The sequence below is a fragment of the Xiphias gladius genome, chromosome 8 (genome assembly GCF_016859285.1).
Source record: "Xiphias gladius isolate SHS-SW01 ecotype Sanya breed wild chromosome 8, ASM1685928v1, whole genome shotgun sequence".
Classification (NCBI taxonomy): Eukaryota; Metazoa; Chordata; class Actinopteri; order Istiophoriformes; family Xiphiidae; genus Xiphias; species Xiphias gladius.
In genome coordinates this window covers 15,596,657-15,617,751 of record NC_053407.1, presented here as the reverse complement: position 1 = coordinate 15,617,751, position 21,095 = coordinate 15,596,657, and the positions used below count along the sequence as shown (strand labels likewise).

The 21,095-nt window shown below is 41.1% G+C and overlaps 1 protein-coding gene across 2 annotated transcripts; it reads left to right on the top strand.

Annotated features, from left to right (window-relative positions):
* The first annotated feature begins 2,186 nt into the window (after nucleotides 1-2,186).
* Nucleotides 2,187-18,083, top strand: elapor2a (endosome-lysosome associated apoptosis and autophagy regulator family member 2a). Of its 2 annotated transcripts, XM_040133133.1 has the most exons (22): nucleotides 2,187-2,473; nucleotides 4,115-4,235; nucleotides 5,844-6,033; nucleotides 6,117-6,264; nucleotides 7,224-7,313; nucleotides 8,077-8,182; nucleotides 8,292-8,444; nucleotides 10,646-10,734; nucleotides 10,843-11,023; nucleotides 11,133-11,261; nucleotides 11,902-11,992; nucleotides 12,089-12,191; nucleotides 12,279-12,416; nucleotides 14,547-14,810; nucleotides 14,923-15,096; nucleotides 15,205-15,391; nucleotides 15,546-15,642; nucleotides 15,729-15,830; nucleotides 15,968-16,094; nucleotides 16,505-16,683; nucleotides 17,112-17,280; nucleotides 17,375-18,083. In XM_040133133.1, the coding sequence occupies exons 1-22, from the start codon at nucleotides 2,378-2,380 to the stop codon at nucleotides 17,441-17,443; spliced, it is 3,003 nt and encodes a 1,000-aa protein (XP_039989067.1). In that variant the 5' UTR covers nucleotides 2,187-2,377; the 3' UTR covers nucleotides 17,444-18,083. The 2 variants fall into 2 exon arrangements, with proteins under 2 accessions (XP_039989067.1, XP_039989068.1); XM_040133134.1 differs by lacking the exons at nucleotides 2,187-2,473; nucleotides 4,115-4,235; nucleotides 5,844-6,033; nucleotides 6,117-6,264 and adding an exon at nucleotides 6,916-7,120.
* Nucleotides 18,084-21,095: the final 3,012 nt, after the last annotated feature.

Sequence of the window (21,095 nt, the reverse complement as noted above, 5' to 3'; positions counted from 1 at the left end):
TGAACATTGTAACCTCCATGAAGGTTATTCATGGTTGTTGTATTAGACTACACTAGCTTTAGTGAGGTGTACCTCTTAAACAGGCAACTTAAGTGTAAAGTCACGAGTGGACTTCCATCTCTCACATCTAGATATAGAACTTCCAATTCTAGATTTTGAATGTCCACCTTTGGAACAATTCTGCATCTGGAACATTTACATCTCACCAGGAGCTCTCAAATTTAACACTGGACATTCAAAAGTAGATTTTTAAGTTATACACTTAGAATCCGGTGTGTTGGTTGGTTCACTGTTCTCAAATCTAAACTTAATTCAGTCTGAACACAATCTGTCACAGTGTGTGACAGTATCTCTTTCCCATCAAGCGCATGGTGGACTGTAGCTATTTTTTGGTAAAGGGTCTCTCTCCATGCTGAAAATAAAATCTGATATGAACACACAGCTCCATGTCTCTCAGTCCTTTTCTCCCACACAATCTCCTATTTAAGCAGCTTTGTGTTGTAAGTGTAGCAAACCCTGACAAACAGAACCTGGGTGTGATTATGAAACGTGCCTGAGCTCTTTTCTCTCAACATGCAAACAGAGGTATAGTTTGCACTCAGTACTATACTATTGTCTTCGAAGGACCTCTAAAGTTGTAAGACTATTTAATAAATGCATGTGATAACTGTCATTTTTTAGGGATAAACACCCTAAAAGATGACAGCTTCAAAGTCAGAGAGCAACTAATGGTCGTATTCTAGAGGAATGATGTGTCTTGTAAAGACGGTAATGCATTTTAAAGACACCTGAATGAGATTTAATGACACAGCTTTCCTTTAAAAAAAAAAAAAACAGAACAATGCTGCTGCACCATCATACAAGATTGTAGAGGCACTATTCCATTAAACTAAGCAGGGTGTTAAATGTTGGAATACACCTTCTGATAACACCTTCCCCCACTCTGGGAGGGAATTATGCGCTTCCAGTATCAGTTATGCCCAGTACGCAATCACTTTCATTGGGTGTAAACAGTACGCTACATGGGTACAGCAAGCTTTAATAGTTATAGTTGTTATGATAGAAAGTTTTTATAATAGAAGGTTACAATAGAAAGGGCAATACAGCAACATTATTTAGGCTATATACTCTTCTGTGTGCCAAACATTTAAAGCATTTTAACATTCAGAGCCTTATATTATTGAGATTCACAGCTGGCACAGTGCATTGGGGTTAGACTGTTTTCGTCTCACTTTATTATTACTCAACCTCTCTAGGATTGTTAAGGCATTAGAACTTTCTGGCAAACCTAGACAGGTGTATAACTACTATTCATACCCTACCATGTAGCATACAATCTACCCCTATTAAGGTACAGTTAGCCCTCCTCCATAACAGGCCTGGGCCTGGACTTTGCAGCTGAATAAACTACACTCACTCCACCAGACCTTCCGGGTTGCAGGCCATTTATGTCTATCAAAATTATTCCATTTAGGCAAGAAAATCCAAAATCCAAGCCGGAAGTTCTCATCAATGGGCAGATAAAACAACACAGAAAGCAGCCTTAATGACCCTGCGGTCATCAGAGCTTTGCTTCCCTCTGGCGGTCACAGACATGAACTGCAACAAACTGCATCTAGAACAATAAACTCCATCCACCCGAAGCTTGTTTTCAAGATAAGGACAAAATGCAGGTACATCTTTCAAACATCTCCATTGTCACAGCGACGGTAACCAAATAAAATCTGCAACGATGCCATCGGTAGGGACTGTTGGCGTGCCTTTAGAGCCCATTGTGTTCACCTAAACACATATAGCTCACAAATGATCACACATCATGTTGTGATTGTTCAGTCACAATAATCACAACATAAATATTTTTCTCCTGAGCGACGTCATATGAGCGTCAGAGCCGGCGGGTATTGGCACAAACGCAGCTGCGTGAAGTCAGCACGTACAACCGGAAAAACACCAGGCGTATTACTAAATTGCCTTCAAATTAAAGTGACGAAAGGGTACGTCTTTGGGAAAACGGAGGCTTCGTAGCACAAAATGACCACCGGTGTGCACATCAATGAAAATCACATCACAGTTACTGGAAAAAAAATAAACAAGCCGATGACCGATCTTACTTCAGAGACGCGTCGCTAGTTTTATTTTGAACACGTCAACCGGAAGTGCTCCTGTATTCTGCCGAGTTTGGGGGCTGATGAGGCAGCCTAGGAGCGCACAGTCAGAGGATAATCGCAGGTGGCGAGGGTTACAATCTGCCGACAAGAGGCAGCAGAAGCAAGTGTCGATTTGTATCCGACCAAACCTTAACCTGTCTCTCCTGGATCCAGGTTGTTGTTGTTGTTGCTTTTTTTTTTTTTCCCCCCGTCCCCCTGGATGATCCACAATGCGGTCCTCGGCTTGGTTCGTCGCCAGTTGCGCTCTCATCCTCTGCACGCTCCGGCTAATTGACGGCGCCAAAGGACAGCGGCAGTGTAGTGAGGTGAGAGATGCCCCCGCTTGATCAATAAGGCTCCATCCATCCATTACTCACTACCCCCGCTTTTATCGTAAGAGCTCGGCGCAGGGGGTGGCAGTGAGAAAGCCGCACTGGTTGGGCTGCTGTGGCGGCACACGCTGATAGTGAGTTAGTAATCCAGTGTCCATATCAAATACGATTAAAAATTGATGACCCATTTCCGGGTCGATTTGTGGTGTGATGTTGAAAGTCATCATTCGTAGCAGGCGGGTAGAACTAACTGCACCTCAACACTTGCTCTGTTTTTAAAGAGATCAATTTTGTACAACATGGAGGAGCATGAATCTGTAATGTGGTCTGGTTTATGTTGAACTTCACCACTCACCACACCACTGCTGTTCAGGCTGTTATCTAGTTTCCTGCATGAACTGGCCTTTCCTTCCTTCTGGTCTGGCTCAACTCAACACCTCCTCAGCCCAGGATGGCAGCACGGTCACACACAGACAGTCCTGAGATAGAGGAGCAACATTCCTCTTTTATTATTGGCTCAATCTCTGTTTTCACACTGGCAGAGAGATTACCGCAGCTCCCCAGTTAAAGCCTACATGCTGCTAAATTACTGTGCTGCTGCCTTCGGCTCTTGTGCAGCAGGACTCTTTTACTGGGATGACTGCATATGACATCAGAAGTGATTACTGGTTGAAAATACGGTGAAAAGTAGAGGCTATCATGCCGAATTATGGTGAGAGGTGAATACTGAATGTCTGCCATATCAGCTATTGATCGCAGCTCTTGTGGGTATCACAAGTGATAGTGAAGGTTTAGTGCAACAGGGTTCAGAATATAATTCCATTCTCTGTAGATTTCTTGTGTCTTGAGTTTGAGCATTGAGTTTGGTCTACAGTTATGCTCGCTTCAGCCCGATTCCTCTTGCCCTTTTTCAACAGTGTGACAGGGCTCTATCACTAGGCCCACAGACACCAGAGAAAATCACTCCACACACATCAGCCTGCATGTGCCGCGGTGTCAAAATCTGGTTTGGCTCAAGGAGCGACATTATGTAAACTGTCAGAAATTAGGACACCCTGCTCTGTGGATAGAAAGATCGAGAGAAGCTCTCTGGAGGGGAGGACAGTAAGCTAATGGTTCTCACTCCAGACCACAGGTTAAATCTATTACATTCGGTGATCAAGTGTCTTGGTGTTCTTCCCGAAAACGTAAAGAGCTGCTGGTAAAACGCCTCTGCCTGTTTCACCAGCAGCCCACAGATGCCCTAAACCCCAGTCCCCATCGCCATGGAGATGGTATGTTGTGTATCCAGGGTAGAAGAGTGGTTGCGGCTTGAGAGATAACACCGTAACCGGTGCTCATCTTTTGTAAAGCCTGAGCAGCTGGATATACAAGTTAATTTCAGTGTTTGTTGTTAATGCAGTAGCTTCATCCACTTAGTCTTCTTTGATTTGAAAAACATTCTCACCCTGAATGAGATGACTCAGGACTCTGATTTGGATGGAGGCCTTTTTTGGTGTGATGTTTTTCTGATCTGCCTCTGGCCTATATTTGCTTAATGTTTTAGTCTAAGATTGGTGTTGGGGCTGATTTCTTATGCAGATGCTTTGTGTGTGTGTGTGTGTGCGCGTGTGTGTGCGCGTGTGTAATTTGCAGGCAGACTACTACTATGAGTACACGGAGTGTGACAGTACAGGATCTCGGTGGAGAGTGGCCATCCCGCAGAGAACTGGGGCCTGCACTGGACTACCAGAGCCTGTACGCGGCACTGAGTGTAGTAAGTATATGTCGGTGTGTGTGTGTGTGCGTGTGTGTGTGCGTGTGTGTTTGCGTGTGTGTAAGAGCCTGAAAGTTGATTGTATCTCACCTACTTATCAGTAGCCTGGAATTTCCACCACTACTACCTAACTGACCTTGTTTGGATATCCTCAAACCAACCACAGAACAAAGCCACGGGCCAATAACCTCGGAGCAAAACACTGTCACATAATCGCTTTCTGCTGGCTCGCTGCACAAGCCACATCATCAACAGGCCATGTAGTCGCTCAAAATTATTGCATGTGTCTAATATGAGTTCTAGTAACTGGGAACAGATTTGAGCGTTTCTGTTAGAGTATCTTAGTTAGAAACAGTAAGTAAGTTAATAGAATTTGTGCTTTTACTGCTATTGTTTCGCAATAGAAACAGATCTGCTAAGTAAGTGAGTAGGTAGTGAGTCATAAGGAGTGTTAAATTCTTCTTTTCTCGGGTGGGTTACTGACTGACATCTGACTGGTAGGAAAAAAGTGGTTATTACGGTGGATCCAGAGAGGCAAACTCTAATAGTGTAAAAGTGCACGTATGTTCTACAAGGGGGTCATACAAGTTTGTTCTCTGATTGACCTCCCTAGAACAGGTTTTCCCTGTTGGCTCAATTGAGATTATCACTGGTCAAATCTGTGTGTAAGCTAATTGTGCATCCAGACAGGTCACTCACAGAATAAAGTGCATGGGTGTTTGCTTTCTGAATGTTAATGGGAAGCTAGTGTTTGCTGACATAGTCATTTTACATATGTATAACCTGCATAAATTGAAACCATTCCGGTTACAATACTGGATTGTTATGAGGTGAGTTAGATTTTATTGAGGAATATTAATTTACCCTCATTGTTGGACTTAACAACACAATGGACAGTTCCTTCCACACTGCTTATGGTCGTTTGCACCTTCATGCTGCATACGTCTGTAAAGAAATGTTTTCAGTCCTGCAGGGGCAAGAGAACTCTTGTTATTTTGACATTTTCTGTTTCCTTCTTCTTGTTTAGACTCCTTTTTAAAAAATGTACACTAGGAGAACACCTGTTTTCCTCATAACAACTTGCCAAAAATATTACATACAATATCATTATGCCCTCAATTGCACCATAATACAATGCAAGAATTAATCAAGTTAATCGACTTAACTGTCACCAATTAATTATGTCCCCATGAAAATGAGTGCCACAGCAAACTATCCTTACATCAAATCCAACCTACGAGCGCTTCCTCTTCATATAGTATGGACTACACAAATTGCATACCCACATACATTTTTTTGCATGGGTTGCAGGTAAGAGAAAAAGCTGACAGTGTCAGAACATTGGCAGATGCAGAAGGCACATTGGCTCAGTGGAAAAAGTGCAGAGACAGACACAGTGTGTAACAGGATGTAGGGATTAAGTTCCTCGATCAGTGTGGCTACATTATAGTGATTGCAGCTGAATGCAGCAGTGATTTGCATGACCATTTCTCTGTCATCTTTAGCCTGTTTCATTTTATCCTGTGATGAGGATTTTTGTGGCAGAACGTGAAATGTAATATTCATGTTCTTACCCTTCCTCTGTATCTCTTTTGCCTTGTCCGCCAGCCTTCTCTTGCCAGGCTGGGGAGTTCCTGGAGATGTCGGCTCAGGAATGTACCCAGTGTGCAGCAGGAAGCTACTCCCTCGGCAGCGGTATCCGTTTCGACCAATGGGATTCCATGCCTGCTGGATTCAGTAGCCTGGCAACCTCCCTGGAAAACAGCCCCAGCGGAGATGACAGACTCACCTGCAACAGGTGCGTGAGTAAGACGCAAGAAAAACTGAAGGCCAGGTTTTAAGTCAGTTGTAGAAATTAATTTTATATCTTTTTCCTTGCAGTTCATCCTGGGTGCCTCAAGGAAACTACCTGGAGTCCAACAGGGACGAATGCACAGTCTCACTCATCTATGCTGTCCATCTGAAGAAACAGGGCTCTGTCATCTTTGAGTACCAATATCCAGACAACAACCTGTTGTTTGAGTTCTTTGTGAGTTTGACGTATTCATTATCTTTTAATCTTTTTACTTCTTGGCAAATTCTATCTTTGTATTTGTATGTCTATGGATCTATTTATTTAATTGGACAGTGTGTTTACATTGTGTGCCTGTGTATACACTGCTAGTGAAATGTTTTTGGGCTGGCCTGTAGAGTGCTTTATGTTTTTTTTCTCATCATAAATGCACTGAATGCTAATGAAAGTGGAAAAAAAAAATGCTTGATCTATTTGGAAGTAGCTCCAGATTGTGATCATTCTAATTAGGTGGTTCATTCAGACAACAGGATGACATACTATATATTTGTCTTACAACTGATGCTGTAGTATATCTGTTGGGGGCTCCCAGAAATACATATTGGGCAGTTTCCTGGTGTAACCACAGCTCTCTTTTACTATCTGCTGTGAGCTGACATTTTTCCACGTCACATTTGACACCTCATTGCAGTAAAAGCAATAACATTATTAGTGGCATGGCTCGCTGCTGGGACATTTCAATGGAACAGAGCCATAATTAGTGCTGTTAATTGCACCTGTGCTTTTCCTACTATGGCGAGTGAAATGATGAGTCCTTAATTAGTGCTTAATTGAAGGCAGGTGTTACATCAGTTGTGAGACCAATTTTCTACTAGAGGTACAAATAGGAAACGATGAGAAAATGTCAACACAACATGAATCTGTATCAAAAACCAAACAAAAAAAATTATTAAATAACCACTAACTAACCGTTGTTAGTTAAACAGTCCACTATCGGATTAGACAGACTGGTTGAGACAGAGCTAAGGACTGCATGGTGTAAATTTCCAGTCCTTTTGAAATATGTGTTGTAAATGTGTCACTTCTGTACTGTGTGAGTATATGAGTATACATAATGAATATTGAAGTGATAAAACACTGCCTTAAAAGAGGTGAGAATATCAGCTGATGGACACTGATTATTTGTGCGTGGTTAGATCCAGAATGACCAGTGTCAGGAGATGGATCAGTCTACTGATGCGAAGTGGCTGAAGCTCACCAATCATGGTGAATGGGCGACCCATACGGTAAGTGCTGCATGCTGTAAGATGAACAGTGGCTATGGAAGTTGGATCTTTGACAGCTGGCCTCAGTCTTCCAACATAAATGTGTTGAACTGAGGCCAAGCAGCAAGAAAAAGGGTGGGTACAAGCAGGGTGCCTGCCACAGAATGAAGCTAGCAAACCCTATTGTTGTCTCCAGTATTTTTCCAGACACACTATAAAATTAGTCCAGTCCTGAATTATGGGGGAATAGAACAATCAGCTGTAATTCTAGGAGGAGTAATCAGTCCTTCTGAGAGCACATAATATTTTTTTTTTCTTCAACTAATTTTCAAGGTTAATGAAATGAGTATTAATGTGGGCAAAAACATACTATTTTTTCTGTTTTTAATGTTTTTTGGGCCAGCTAGGTCAAACCCAACAAGACTGAAATTTTTCTACAATATATAATGAATGTAAGGAAGTTTAGCAATTTAATCACCATAGGTAGAATATTACACATATAATAGCAGCATAACTTAGTCTTAGTGAAATGTTTTTTTTTTTTTTTTTAGTCTAATCAGATTTATAACTTCGACAAATCAAATATTTCATTTTCAGAATATGCAATGCGCAGTTTTATACTTTATTTTCACGAGTTTTTTTTTATTCTGATTGTAGTGAAAATGCAGCGAAATCTCAACTCTTCAGATCCAAATTTAAGATGATCTCTTAAAATGATTTAAAGACCCTTTGCACTGGTTATGTTTGTTTCATAGTTTAATAATACATGAAATTATGTGTCTAGGTGAACCTGAAATCTGGCACCAACATCCTCTACTGGAGGACAGGAGGGGTCTTGATGGGGACCAAAGTGGTGAAGCCTGTTTTACTGAAAAATGTCCAAATAGAGGGTCAGTGACATACTAGATTTCCCTCTTCTTTTTTTTTTTTTTTTTTTTTTTTTTTAACCCTCCCTCCATACTCGGTGACAAATTGTTGCACTAATTCTCCCCCTACCAGGAGTCGCCTATACATCAGAGTGTTTTCCGTGTAAGCCGGGGACGTTCAGTCGCGTCCCAGGCTCCTCCACATGTGAACCCTGTCCTCGGGACACCTACTCTGGCCACGGTGCCAGCTCCTGCACCCCCTGTAACACCACCACTCAGTATGCAGGTATGAACACGCTCTGAATATGTGCACATCTTTTTCGGTGTGTCAGACTCTTTGGAACAGCATAATGAAGCTGTACTGCAGTAATCAGTGCAGCCTAATTGTCATCAGCGCTGCTCACAGAATCGCACAACACAGCCCAGGGATAGAAATTGAGCTTGTCGTATTTTCAGCGACATTAGTCAAACTTTAGAAGAAGAAACATGATTGTTAGTTCAGTGACTTTTGCTTCCGTGATCACAAGGGACTAGCAGATTTTGGTAGATGTTGTGTGCTCTTGTATTTTTTATAAAGCTCCTAGATTGCTTACAATTTACATATTTGTTTTCTAATATACTATTTATGAGGAAAAAAGTAATATACTCTGTGATCTATTTGTGTATATTTCTCAACAGGGATTTAGTTGAATACATTTCCACAGTCCCGTAAAACAGTCTGTGTACTAGACCCTGTTTGAGAGGGACGGCCAGCTTTTCCAAATCAAGGTACAATAGAAGGTCATAGATGATCTCTGTTATAGTAAAATAAATCTTATTTACTTAAAGTTTTGTCCAGTCGTGCTATTTTAACCTGGTCTAATGTAATTAAAGGAGGATTAAGCGATTCTACAGAAAGTCTGTTGATATTCGAACTCAACAGCAAAACAAATACCACCCCTCCCTTCAGTGCTCCTTCAGAAGCTCTGCCCCCCAAATTCATGGATGCACATTGCCAAGACAATGACAATAACCACTGGGCTAGCAGTCATCAAATAAATGACATGCACACAAACACAGCATCCAAAACACAACAGAGTGAGAGTTAATTGTTTTGATTGTTCTTACAAAACTACAGTGAGAGAAGAGAGGACTGTAGGTTTTTAGCTAAGCTAACAAGGAAGGCAACGTTACCTGGCATAGCATTTCAAATTATGCATCAATCCAAATAAATCCACTGTGCTGGCAAACTTGTGTTTTGGAAGCTTTGTGGCTATAAAACCCTCCGCATGTTGTACGGACAAATACCATGATATGGAGCAAACAACGAAAAAGCAAGTAATGTGACTAACGTTAACTAGGTTGTGGGTTAGCAAACTCTCATTACAATTGCTGCTACGAAGCTAACATTCAGAGAGGACGAGACAGTCTCCCAGAACCAGCACACCAGTTGGAGACAGCAGTACTCACAACTGTCCTGCTACTATAGCTAACGTCACACCAACAACATATCTTGGCAAACTAGAGAGTAAGTTGAATGTCTGATGGCAAGTGATTTAACGTTACAGGACACACAAGTGTGACAGTTACCTGCTTGCTATCTAACCAGTTGGAATTAGCTACCACAAGCATTAGCAAACAGGACAAAACAATACTGACCTATTGGCTCTTTTCCAGTGTTTTGTTCTTCTGACCCTCTCCTCTTTCAGCACATTAGCATGTGCCAGACTTACAGTCTTCTGCTCCTACCCCCCCCCCCCCCAAATCTCCCCTCCAAATCTCCCCTCTTCTTCTTTCTCCTGTCCTAAGCACAAGGGCGAACGCCTGCTGTTGCTGATTGGCTGTGATAGTGTTGTGTGGCTCGGCCCGAGCCACTTTGTTTGTTTCCCATTTACAGAGCCAGGGCTGTGTAGTAACAATGGATTTTTTTTTCAGCGCACACACAGAACAGACAGCTAGTGAACCGTGAGGAGACATTAGCTGAAACTGACAAAGTGTATTGGATTAGAATCCTTACTATACCTTTAATTGTTAAGTCTAATCTAAACACTATGCGATTGTTTTTTACTGAGAAGGCTAGAGTATTCTGAACATTACATATTTAATTCAGTACACCTCTTTATGCGTATTGTATGTTGTATGCTTCACTGTTGTGTTTTTCATAGTCTCCAACCAGAACAGTCTTATTCAAGGGATATTACTCCTGTTCTTCTTATTTTCTTCATTTGAATTCACATCTGGTATCACACAATTGCTTTCCTCTACAGTATTTCAAATGGAACTGAATGGTTCTCTATTTAGTTGGGATTCTTGTGTTTTATTGATTTAGCTTGATGTCTTTTATGTGAAGGCTTTGTAATGTCTTTGAGAGACGTTATTATTTATTAAAGTAGTACGGTATTTGTGGGATTCTCGGTAAATGTTAAAATGTATTCTGCAGTTGCTCATTTTATGTTTTTTTAATTTTAATTTTTTTTTTTCCCCTTATCACCACTTTTCTTTTCTAAGCTGAGGGATCAGCTGTGTGTAAGGACAGACCTCCATGTTCCAGGAAGGACTATTTCCAGATTCACACAGCATGTGACCATGAAGGCAAGGTGAGAGGGAAAAAAAGGCCACTTTTAGATTAAACGCCCGAAGGAGCCCTATTCTGTAATTACAGTTTCTGTTCAATTCTGTAACCTTCCATCTCTGTGTAATTTCAGACGCAGGTCATATATAAATGGATTGAGCCTAAGATCTGTCTGGAGGGTGTGACTGGAGCTGAGACCTTGCCTCCAAGTGGAGAACGAGAGCCCTGCCCCCCTTGTAACCCTGGTTTCTATAACAATGACACAGCCACCTGCTCACCTTGCTCACCTGGGACCTACTCTGATGGGATGGAACGTACTGAGAACTTTATGGATTTATCTTGTATTCCTCTCTGCCATTTTTCTTCAGTTAGCTTTGTCTTTCTCTGTGTGGTTTTTTCCTAATTATTATTTCCATCCACCAGCATGTAAGCAGTGTCCAGCAGGCACTGAGCCCACCTTGGGTTATGAGTATAAATGGTGGAATATTCTTCCTGCAAACATGAAGACCTCCTGTTTCAATGTGGGCAACTCCAAATGTGACAGTATGAATGGTGGGTGTTTGTTTTTGGCACTTTACAGTATGTTCAGTAGTGCTCGCTCTTTATCTTGGTCTTTTATGCCTCTCTTAAAGGTATAGTTTGACATTTGAGAAATAAGCCTATTTGCTTCCTTGCTGAGAGTTAGATGAGAAGATTGATACCATTTTCGTTTCTGTGTTGTAAATATGAAGCTACCATCAGCAGCCATTTGGCTTAGCACAAAGATCGAAAACAAGGAGAAATTGCTAGCCTAGCTCTGTCTGAAGGTAACAGAATCCGCCTACCAGCATCTCTAAAGCTAAATAAACTAACGTTATATCTTACTGTTTTTGTGTGGATTAAACAAATAAGTTTTTGCCCCTGTAAAACCACAACATGTAGTTTTTACACATCTGTTTTTGTATGAATTTGCAGCTTTTTCCCTCAGTTTCCAGTCTTTGTGCTTAGCTAACCAGCTACTAGTGGAAGCTTCATATTTACTGCAAAGGTATAACAGTGGTATCGAACTTCTCATCCAACACTCAGCAAGAAAGTGAACAGGCCTATTTCCCACTCATTGAACTATTCCATTGAACTATTCCTTTCATGTTGGTAAACCATTGTATATGTATCTTGAAATGGATGAGTAATGTGGATGTGTTCTGTCCTTTAGGCTGGGAGGTGGCTGGTGATCACATCCAGAGTGGAGCAGGAAGCTCGGACAATGATTACCTCATCCTCAACATCCATGTTCCTGGCTTCAAGTAAGTGGAGTCTTGTGTTTATCAGTCTCCATCACTCTTCTTACTATTTCTTTCGACAGTCTAATTCCTCTTTTCTTGATTTGCATCCTGTGACAGGCTCCCTACGTCGGTGTCAAGCCATTCGGGAACAGAATTTGGTCGCATCACATTTGAATTTGAAACTTTGTGCACAGCTGATTGTGAGCTCTACTTCATGATGGTGAGAACAGCTCCTGACATATGTTTGCTGCTACATATATTATTATATAGATGTTTGGAGGAGAACTTTGTTGAATGAATCTTTTAGGATGTAAACAGGAAGAGTACCACAGTGGTGGAGTCATGGGAGAGAACCAAAACAAGACAGACTTACACACACGTCATGACAAAGAATGCCTCGGTTTCCTACACTTGGGCTTTCCAGAGGACTAACCAACCTTCAGATGTAAGTACGAGTACACACTTACACATGGATATTTAACTACTTTCAACTATGTTCAGTGGAAATGTATGGTATTTGTTGTTTATCATCTATAATTATATTCGTGTTGTGAAATTTTCTTTACATCAGGAATCATTATGCACTGTTTTCTTCTTGTCAGTAACTAAATGATAGCCCTCTGGACATTGTTTTCTTAAAGTCCAAGTTCACACCTATGATGAACATTTTTTTTCATGTTCCTAAAACATGGTTTCAGTTATGGCTAGACCATCTAGCCTTCAAATGTGGCAGCCCCCTGTTACTACTAAAACAGAGCCTTATGTGTAAGCATCTTTTCTTTAAATATTTTGGCTTCCTGCCATCTGCAGACGCCTCACCACCAGTATATGGATGTTATCTAGACTGTACTAAATGGATACAAGCAGTTTACGGAGTCTTGTCGTCTTAGCAAGCTTAGAGAGCTTGGACTGCTCTGGGAACCATTGCCAGTTGATATTCTACTGTAAGATGTACTATTTAACATCTAACAACATTTAGATTGAAAATGTGAAACTTACAGTGTCACTGTAAGTGTCAATACCTTTTATTACCGAGTTCATAGAAATGCATTAGGAAATCATGATCAGCAGAAGGAAGACATGGGTCATTCAGTGTCAAATCAACAGAGGCCCCCCGACTGGCCATCTTGGATTCGCTTCATACTTCATGTAAATAATGTCATTGTACCCAGCGACTAATGTGAAAAACTTTTGGCTCGAAACTTCTTTCGTTACTGAGCTATGGTGTCTTTCAAGAAGGGTTCGTGGCCCAAATAAACAGGTGTTGCTAAAAAATTTAAAACTTCCATAAGTCATTATTTTTGAACTATTCGTGCTACATGCTTTAAAATTTCAGGCATTGTTCTACACCATTAGATGTCTTTAACTTCTAAAATGGTTAGTCCACAGTTGCATATTTGCCAAGTTATGGCTTGCTCAAAATTGTATAAAAAAATTATTTCGTCCTTAGGAGCCCACCATTTCTACACTGAACCACATCAGATCTTTTAACTTTTTACATATAATACTAATTTTATAATACTCTCTTAGAAACTAGGTGCATGTATGAAAGAAATCAAAACTTCTGATTTGAGGCATTAAAAAGGAATGAAATGATTTCACATCTATATTTCCAGTGCATATTTGCCAATGTATGACTAAGTCTACCTCTGAAACAATCATACCACTGGAAAGACCATGTTTTAATTAGTAAATGCACAAAATATAATGTTGGTACCTTGAGCAAAATTGTATTTATTAGTGTATCAAACCAGCATGTTTTACTACAAAGGGACATTCTGCAGTTCTTTAGCAACATGGGGCCACTTGTTGGGTGCAGTGACATCATTTACATGAGATAATTTACATGAGAAGGAAATCCAGGATTGGCTTGATGGGAAAATTTTCTCAAATTTGTATATTTGACACGGAATTACCCACATGTTGGCTTTCCCTGTATTTGTATGTTGTTGCAGTAGCTGTTTGAGCTGTTGAGGTTAGGCTAGTGGTTTGTCACTGGGCCTTCAAAGGATCAGAAAACCTGGCCTGCCGTATTGCGGGTGAACCCTCATGTTTCTTGTCTTACGTCCAGAAGCAAGAAAGCCCTGAAAAACTTCCAGGCAGTTTTATCATCTTCACTCAATCTTGTAAATCCACTCCACACTAGGTAAACCAAACACTCCCTTCTGTTTGGTTTTAAAGATAATTTCTGTGGTGGTGTTTAAACCAAACTACAAATCAAACTTTTATCAATCTGCTCACACAGTACCTTGCATAATGTGTGAACATTGGAGTAATGATGTTTTTTGAGGGTAGGGCATCCAGCCCAGATGCTTACAACTTCAGTACTTATAAATTACCTGTTTTGCAGGAATGTTGGTCACTGAGGGCAGAACTTCATCTTGCTTAAAGTACAAATATTGTATGTTGTGTTCCACTCATGTGTAGTTGCTGGTGTTAGAGCTTCTGGAAAAAGTTGTTTTGTCTCTGTATAAACCTCTTTACTCCACAGTCCCTTTTTAGCAGCACACACACTTGGGTCATCACTGTAGTTCATTCTGTACCTTTTCTGTACCTGTTTGTTTCTCTCCTGCAGGTACGTCGGATAGTCAATGATGTGGCGCGAATCTACTCCATCTCGGTGAGTAACGCCGTGGACGGGGTGTCCTCTGGGTGTCGGGCTTGTGCCCTCAGCACCCAACCATCCAGTTCTACTTGTGTGCCTTGCCCGCCTGGACATTACATAGACACGCGCACCAGCCAGTGCACAGAGTGTCCACGTAACACATACCTTGTCTCTCACGCCACACCTGGCCCTGATGCCTGCAAACCCTGTGGACCAGCCAGCAAGAGTGACAAGGTTTGTTGCTGATGTTGGTAAAAGGAATCAAGCCATTCTTATCATTCATTTTTGTGAAACCTCATTATTTATATGACATACAATCATAGACCTGTGTTTGTGTTTTTTCCAGGACCATAATTTTTGTTACAGCGACTGTTACTTCACCCACACAGAGGGCAATGTCACTCTGACTTTTGACTTCAGCCTCCTTGGGTCTATTGGATCACTGATGAACGGTCCGAGCTTTACTTCCAAAGGAACTAAGTACTTCCACCAGTTCAATATCAGCCTGTGTGGAGGACAGGTGTGAAGAGATGAAAACAGACTCTCACACACACAAACACACACACAAACCCTTTTTTAAAAGTTTGTGTGTACAAATGCACTGCTATATGCTCTTTCTTTATTTAAGGGTCAGCTGGCAGTATGCACAGACAATGTAACGGACCTATCAATCGCTGACTCCCAGAGAGAGAGAAGTGAAGGAGCCAACGCTGTCAAGACCTTCATCTGTCAGTCAACAATAATCCCAGCTACTGGGCGAGGCTTCCACACAGCACTCTCCTCGCAGTCCATTAACCTGGCTGACACATTCCTTGGTTAGTATGGGATCATGGGTTTTATACTGCTGTTTGCCTCTTAATAGTAAATCAATGATACAGAGGAGATAAGACAAAAGAGCAAAGACAATAGTCATAATATTAATTGTGCATGTACACAATAAACCAACCTTTCTTTGTATGTTATTAACAGGAGCAACAGTAGAGAATACACTTGATGGAATAAGGGCTAGACCAGAGCTGTACCCTCAGACCTCTAAGAAAGTCCCTGATGTCAACTTCTACTACAGGTACCTCTGTCATTTCATACTTTCCTACATCAAAAAATATCAGCTCTCTAAGGTTCTCTCTTGCTTTCTGCGTATTTGTCGGTAAGGTCCTTGGAAGCGACCTCATCTTGTGAATCAGGTCGGAGTGCAGTGGTGACACTTCGCTGTAACCCAGAGAAAAGCACTAAAGGAGAACTTTCAGTCCCCAGGTACCACATCTCTATCAATGTTTCTCCAGTTTCCTTTGTGGAATTGCTCCTAAACATTTTTACTAACAACACACATAACCTTTGTCTATCCTGTGAAGTGGTGTACAAGTGACAAAGTCTGTGTTTGGCTATTCCAGTCAGTGTCCTGCAGGAACATGTGACGGCTGCACTTTTCATTTCTTGTGGGAGAGCTCAGGCGCTTGTCCCACATGCACAGAGAGAGACTACCATCAGATAGAGGGGGCCTGCAAGGGAGGACACCAGGTGTGTGTGGACATAGACTTTAGCCCATAAGTACTGGGGCAATTTTGTTGCACATTTGATTTGAAATGAAACAATATGCTGACTTTCAGCTTCAATTTGATGCTGTTTTTGCCCCCATCGAGTGGGCCTATTTAATACCTCCCATGCGTAAGAAAGGTTATGATTCCAACACTCTTCAATCAATGTGAATGCAAACATCCTTAATGCTGAAAGTCAGCACTTTACTAGTTTTTGTTTCACTTGAAATGCCATGTGCTGGAGTAGGCCCAAAACAATGAAAAACATCTCACTGTCTAAATACTTACAGACAGCACTGTAATTGTGCAAAATTCGTTTATATATTTTTCAGTGTATGTCCTGGTTCTGTCGCATTCTTACTTAGTGCTTTATATGCGTGTGTTCATCCTCAGGACCTGTTGTATGTGTGGACTGAACCGAAGCTGTGCATGGGAGGTGTGACCTTGCCTGAAAAGAAAATGTTGCCATGTGAGGGTATGGAGTTCTGGATACGGCTCGGTGCAGGGCTGGGAGCCTTCACTGCAGTGCTGCTTGTCTCCCTCACCTGCTATTTCTGGAAGAAGAACAAACGGTACCATTTCTTTCCTCCTTCATCCTTACTCAAGATTTTTCTTCTTTACCTATTCACTCTCTTCCTCTTCTTTTCTTTTTTCTTCTTTTCTCCCTGCCACACTTTTCTCCTCTCCCTACTCCCTGTCTTCTTCACTGTCCTTACTTTTTTCTTCCCTTCTTTTCTTTGTCCTTCCTACTCCGTCACCCCAGCTTCCATATATCCTTCACGCCTCCCTAACTCATTTTTCCCTTCTTTTTCACTCTTTTTGCTTTCCTTCCCTCTCTTCCTACTTTCTCTCTTCCTTTCTTCCAGTCTCCTGTTGTTTGATCCCAGCCCTCCTGCCATTCTTTCCCCATCACAGTTTTTGTCAGTATTCATGTGGGCAACATTATTGCTCTTCTTATATTTTGCGACAGTATTGATTCTGTCACTTGTCTCTTTGCTAGGTTGGAGTATAAGTACTCCCGGTTGGTGATGTCTGCCAATAAGGAGTGTGAGATGCCAGGAGCTGACAGCTGTGCTGTGATGGAGGGAGAGAACGAGGGAGACATGGAGGATGAAGTTGTCTACACAAAACCTTCTCTCCTTGGCAAACTCAAAGCCATAGCATCCAAGGTGAGAGTTACAGTACTGTTTTACTCTTACAGGAAGAAAATCCTGCTTTGGTAAAAAACTATTGCTAAATGAATGTGTTTGTTTCTGATTTTAGGGAAACGGTGAGAAGTATGAAAATGTGCAGCTAAACTCATCTCATTCGAAAGCATTGGTGTGGAGCTAGGATAGTGGTAAAGTGAGTGGAATAGAGGGGTAAGACCAGACCCTCAAGAGACTTTCCACTGATGGACCACTTTAATAAACCACCTCCTTTATGAGCTTTGGTTCCTGGAATACCAACCGTGTGTACATATACACACATACACACATTAGGCACCTAGAGCCAGGTTCAGAGAAGTCACACTGATATGCTGGCTTTAAAGCTTGGTACGACAGAGCCGTCCAACTCGAAACATAGTACTGTGAAGCAGGTGTGTGTGATAGACACTTTCTGGTAATATTCTGATTCAAACTGATGTCAGAAGGGCTGTTAGGAGAGCTCAGGGTAAGACCAGGACCTGTTTGAGATGTTCTGTTTATATTTATTTCGGTCTGTGTAGTGTATAATATTTCTTTAGACAGCAATTTTGCCATCAGGATTGCCAGGGTTAGTGTGTGTGTGCGCGCATCTTCCATAGACATTTGCACAGACTGATATATTTTGGCCAATAAAAGCCTATATCCTCTCAATTGTTTATTATTTTGCTTTGTTGAACTGCATTGAGATCTGCTGTTCAATTGAAAATGGAGATGTCATAATATGCGGATGAGGTTGTGGTGTTGACTGTCAATGTGCATCAAATAAATGATGATGTATTTGTGTATAAGCTGACCCAGTTTGATTGATTTCCCTTTTCAGCTATTTCTTTTGAAATCTACCAGAGGACTTGGAGACATAGGTTCAGTATGTATCTGGGTAAAAATTGCTTTGAAGCAGTCAGATTATAATGTGAAAGAACAAAAACAAGAACAAAAAACGTTTCTTCTTGCAGTGACAAATGTTCACTTGGAAAACTGACAGATAATTTCTCCCAATTATGTGTAACTTGTTTTGAGATTATTTTATGAGAATTTTTAATGGAGTTCCCTTCAAGGAAAAAAGTCACAATGGTTTCTGATCCACATAGCAGAATGAAAAAAATAATGTAACCCATTACTTACACTGTAAAAACATGCCATTATATATATTTACATGTCAGACATGTAAAATAAAATGTCATCATTTTTGACATATGCGGTTAACGTTGTGTAATCAGTGTTTTAACTTCCAGTTTGTAAAACAGTTAACGGTGCGCAGCAGCTCATTTATGTTACTGGACATTTCATGAATTGGAATTATTACCTGAAAAGCTCAGTTTCTCTCAGCTTTCATGAGGGCTGAATGTCATTGTGATACAATGATACACCTGATACAATGTCTCATATTTAGAACTGTCAGAGTAACAGGATAAGGTTGTCCGGATCAAATGCATTTCAGGTTTTCGGTTGTGAAGGTGGAATGGCTATGCACTTGGCCAAATTTATTTCCTTGTAAACATTAAGCTGTCCAAAGATTCATCTCTTGTGTGGCCTAAAATAATTCAGTGCTTCAAAAGCCTCCGTTGCTCGGCTTACAAAACTATTTTATCAAACTGTAGAGCTTTGGCTTGCCTTTATATAACAGCTGTGATATGTCAGAGGCTTAAAATGAGCTGATATGTTATCCTACAAGCTGGGGGCACTGCAGTTTAGAATTTTTTTAACATGATGTATTACTTCCAAATTGGTCATAAGACAAGATACACCAGCAGTTCTGGGATTGGCTACATTTTAAGGGTTTCTTGTATTTGAAACTAAATGACCTCATGATAAATGGGTTCGAGCTGTAACCCAACAACTGTTTGTTCGGTCAAACATGGCTATGAATATAATGACTTAGCTACGTAGTGTCATAGTTTGAGTTAATGATGTAATGTGAATGTTTTATCACTTGACACACACATTCATGTTCAAATAATCTTAGGCAGCATAATAATATTATTATGGTGGAACACAGTAACTGGTTAAATTTCAGGTTCTCACACCATGTCCAAGCAGCACTTTAAGTGTGAATATTTTGAAGATATATAAAAGAACCAGGTGGGAAAAACCAAAAAATCTAACCAATTAATTGTGTGACCCTTGTACCACCATGGCTTCATCTTATGTTATCTCTGACTTGAAATCATTAAAGATATTGGGACAATTTTGTGTTGGTACTCTTCTAATTCACGACTACATATTTTAATTGTTTTTTTTTGAGAAGATTTAAGCCTCTGTGGCTTCAAGACTTCCCTTTTCTCCTGGGCTCTCCTGTAGAGGGCGGTGGAAAACAGCAAGCCTCAGCACTGTTTAATCTCATTGTCTTTTATCATGTTTTTTTTGCTCCCTTGCAGGCAGAAATTAAGAACAAAAGTATGTGCAAACTAACCTGCGTCCAGTCTGTTAAACCCTGGGTGCTGCGGGGATGGAATTTCCTGCCTGTGCTGTACAGAGGTTTTTTCATCTGATGACCTAAGCTTACCACCAGAGGGCAATCATCACTAGGCTACAAGAAAAGAGTCAACATCCAGCTCTGCAAAAGTAATAACAATAGACGTTATGATGTAGTCTGGATTAAAAAAAAAAAAAAAAAAAAACTGAAATTATCTGCAGATATTTAAAGGCGTTTTAAAAGCAACTTTTCATGTCCCTTACTTTTCTACAGAAATCCACTCTAACACACACTGTGTCAGACTGTGTTGCTGAGGGCAGCAGAGGACAGAAAACTAGTGACAGACACTGTCCTATCTTTAGCTTTCTTTCCTTTTTCTTTCTATCTATGTGATCGTTTCTTTCTCTGAGCCTACACACTGGCGTGCATTGTCCTGAGGCAGGGAGCACTCCGCTAGATGGTTTAATTGAAGTGCCATCACTTAAGGAACAGATTAGGCAGGAGTGTTAGAGCCATCTTTCAACATTTGCCAGCACACGCTATGAATAGAGCCCGTTTGTCCGTGTGAAAGTGGTGGTGAGGGGCTGTTAATGTTTCTGACAGACATCTATCTACACGTGTATTTAACATTTGAATTTTAGCTGAGATTTACTGACTTGGCACACAGGCACGCTGTACTACTTTTTTTTTTTTTTTTACAAACCAGACAGACCGGACACAGAAGGACAAGCAGACAGCACCAGCTTTTTGTTGTTATTTATTATGATGTCATCACAGCCGCGTATCATAAACACGGAACTATTGCTTTGTGACTGGCCAGTTCCAGAGTTTAGCTTGACCTCGGCTTCATTTCGCTGCAGAGATCTTGTCTTGTTTCAGAGCCAAGGGGCCAAGGACACATTCTGTTATATAGTGGTGGCTACAGCACAGAGACCTTTGTAGAGCACATGGCAGTTGGCAGAGACTGAGTAGAGGAACAATGTCTGTAGTCGATGGCTTGCTGTTTGAAAGGGATATTCACGAGTAAAGCCAATTAAGTAAGCTTCCAGAGAGAGTTAGTGGGTGCACGAGATGATAAACTGAGTGTAGTGTAGTGAGAAAGGTGATGTACTTCAAAGTGATGCATTTTCTTTACATCTAAATCCCATTTTGATTTTCCCATACACTCTCCATCTCCGTTATCTGCCTTCCCCTTGTCCCTTTTCCAACCTCCTCCAGGCTGCCTTGTTGGCATGTGCTGCGGTGGGCACCCAGATCTGAGTGCTTCAGTTTAAGTGTGGGTTACCAATCTGTTGGTTTGGCTTAGGTGGTCCTGGCGGAGACTGACTCAGTGGCAAGTTTCGCACATTGTGTGGGGATGAGGCAGACAAAGGTGGCGGGGGGA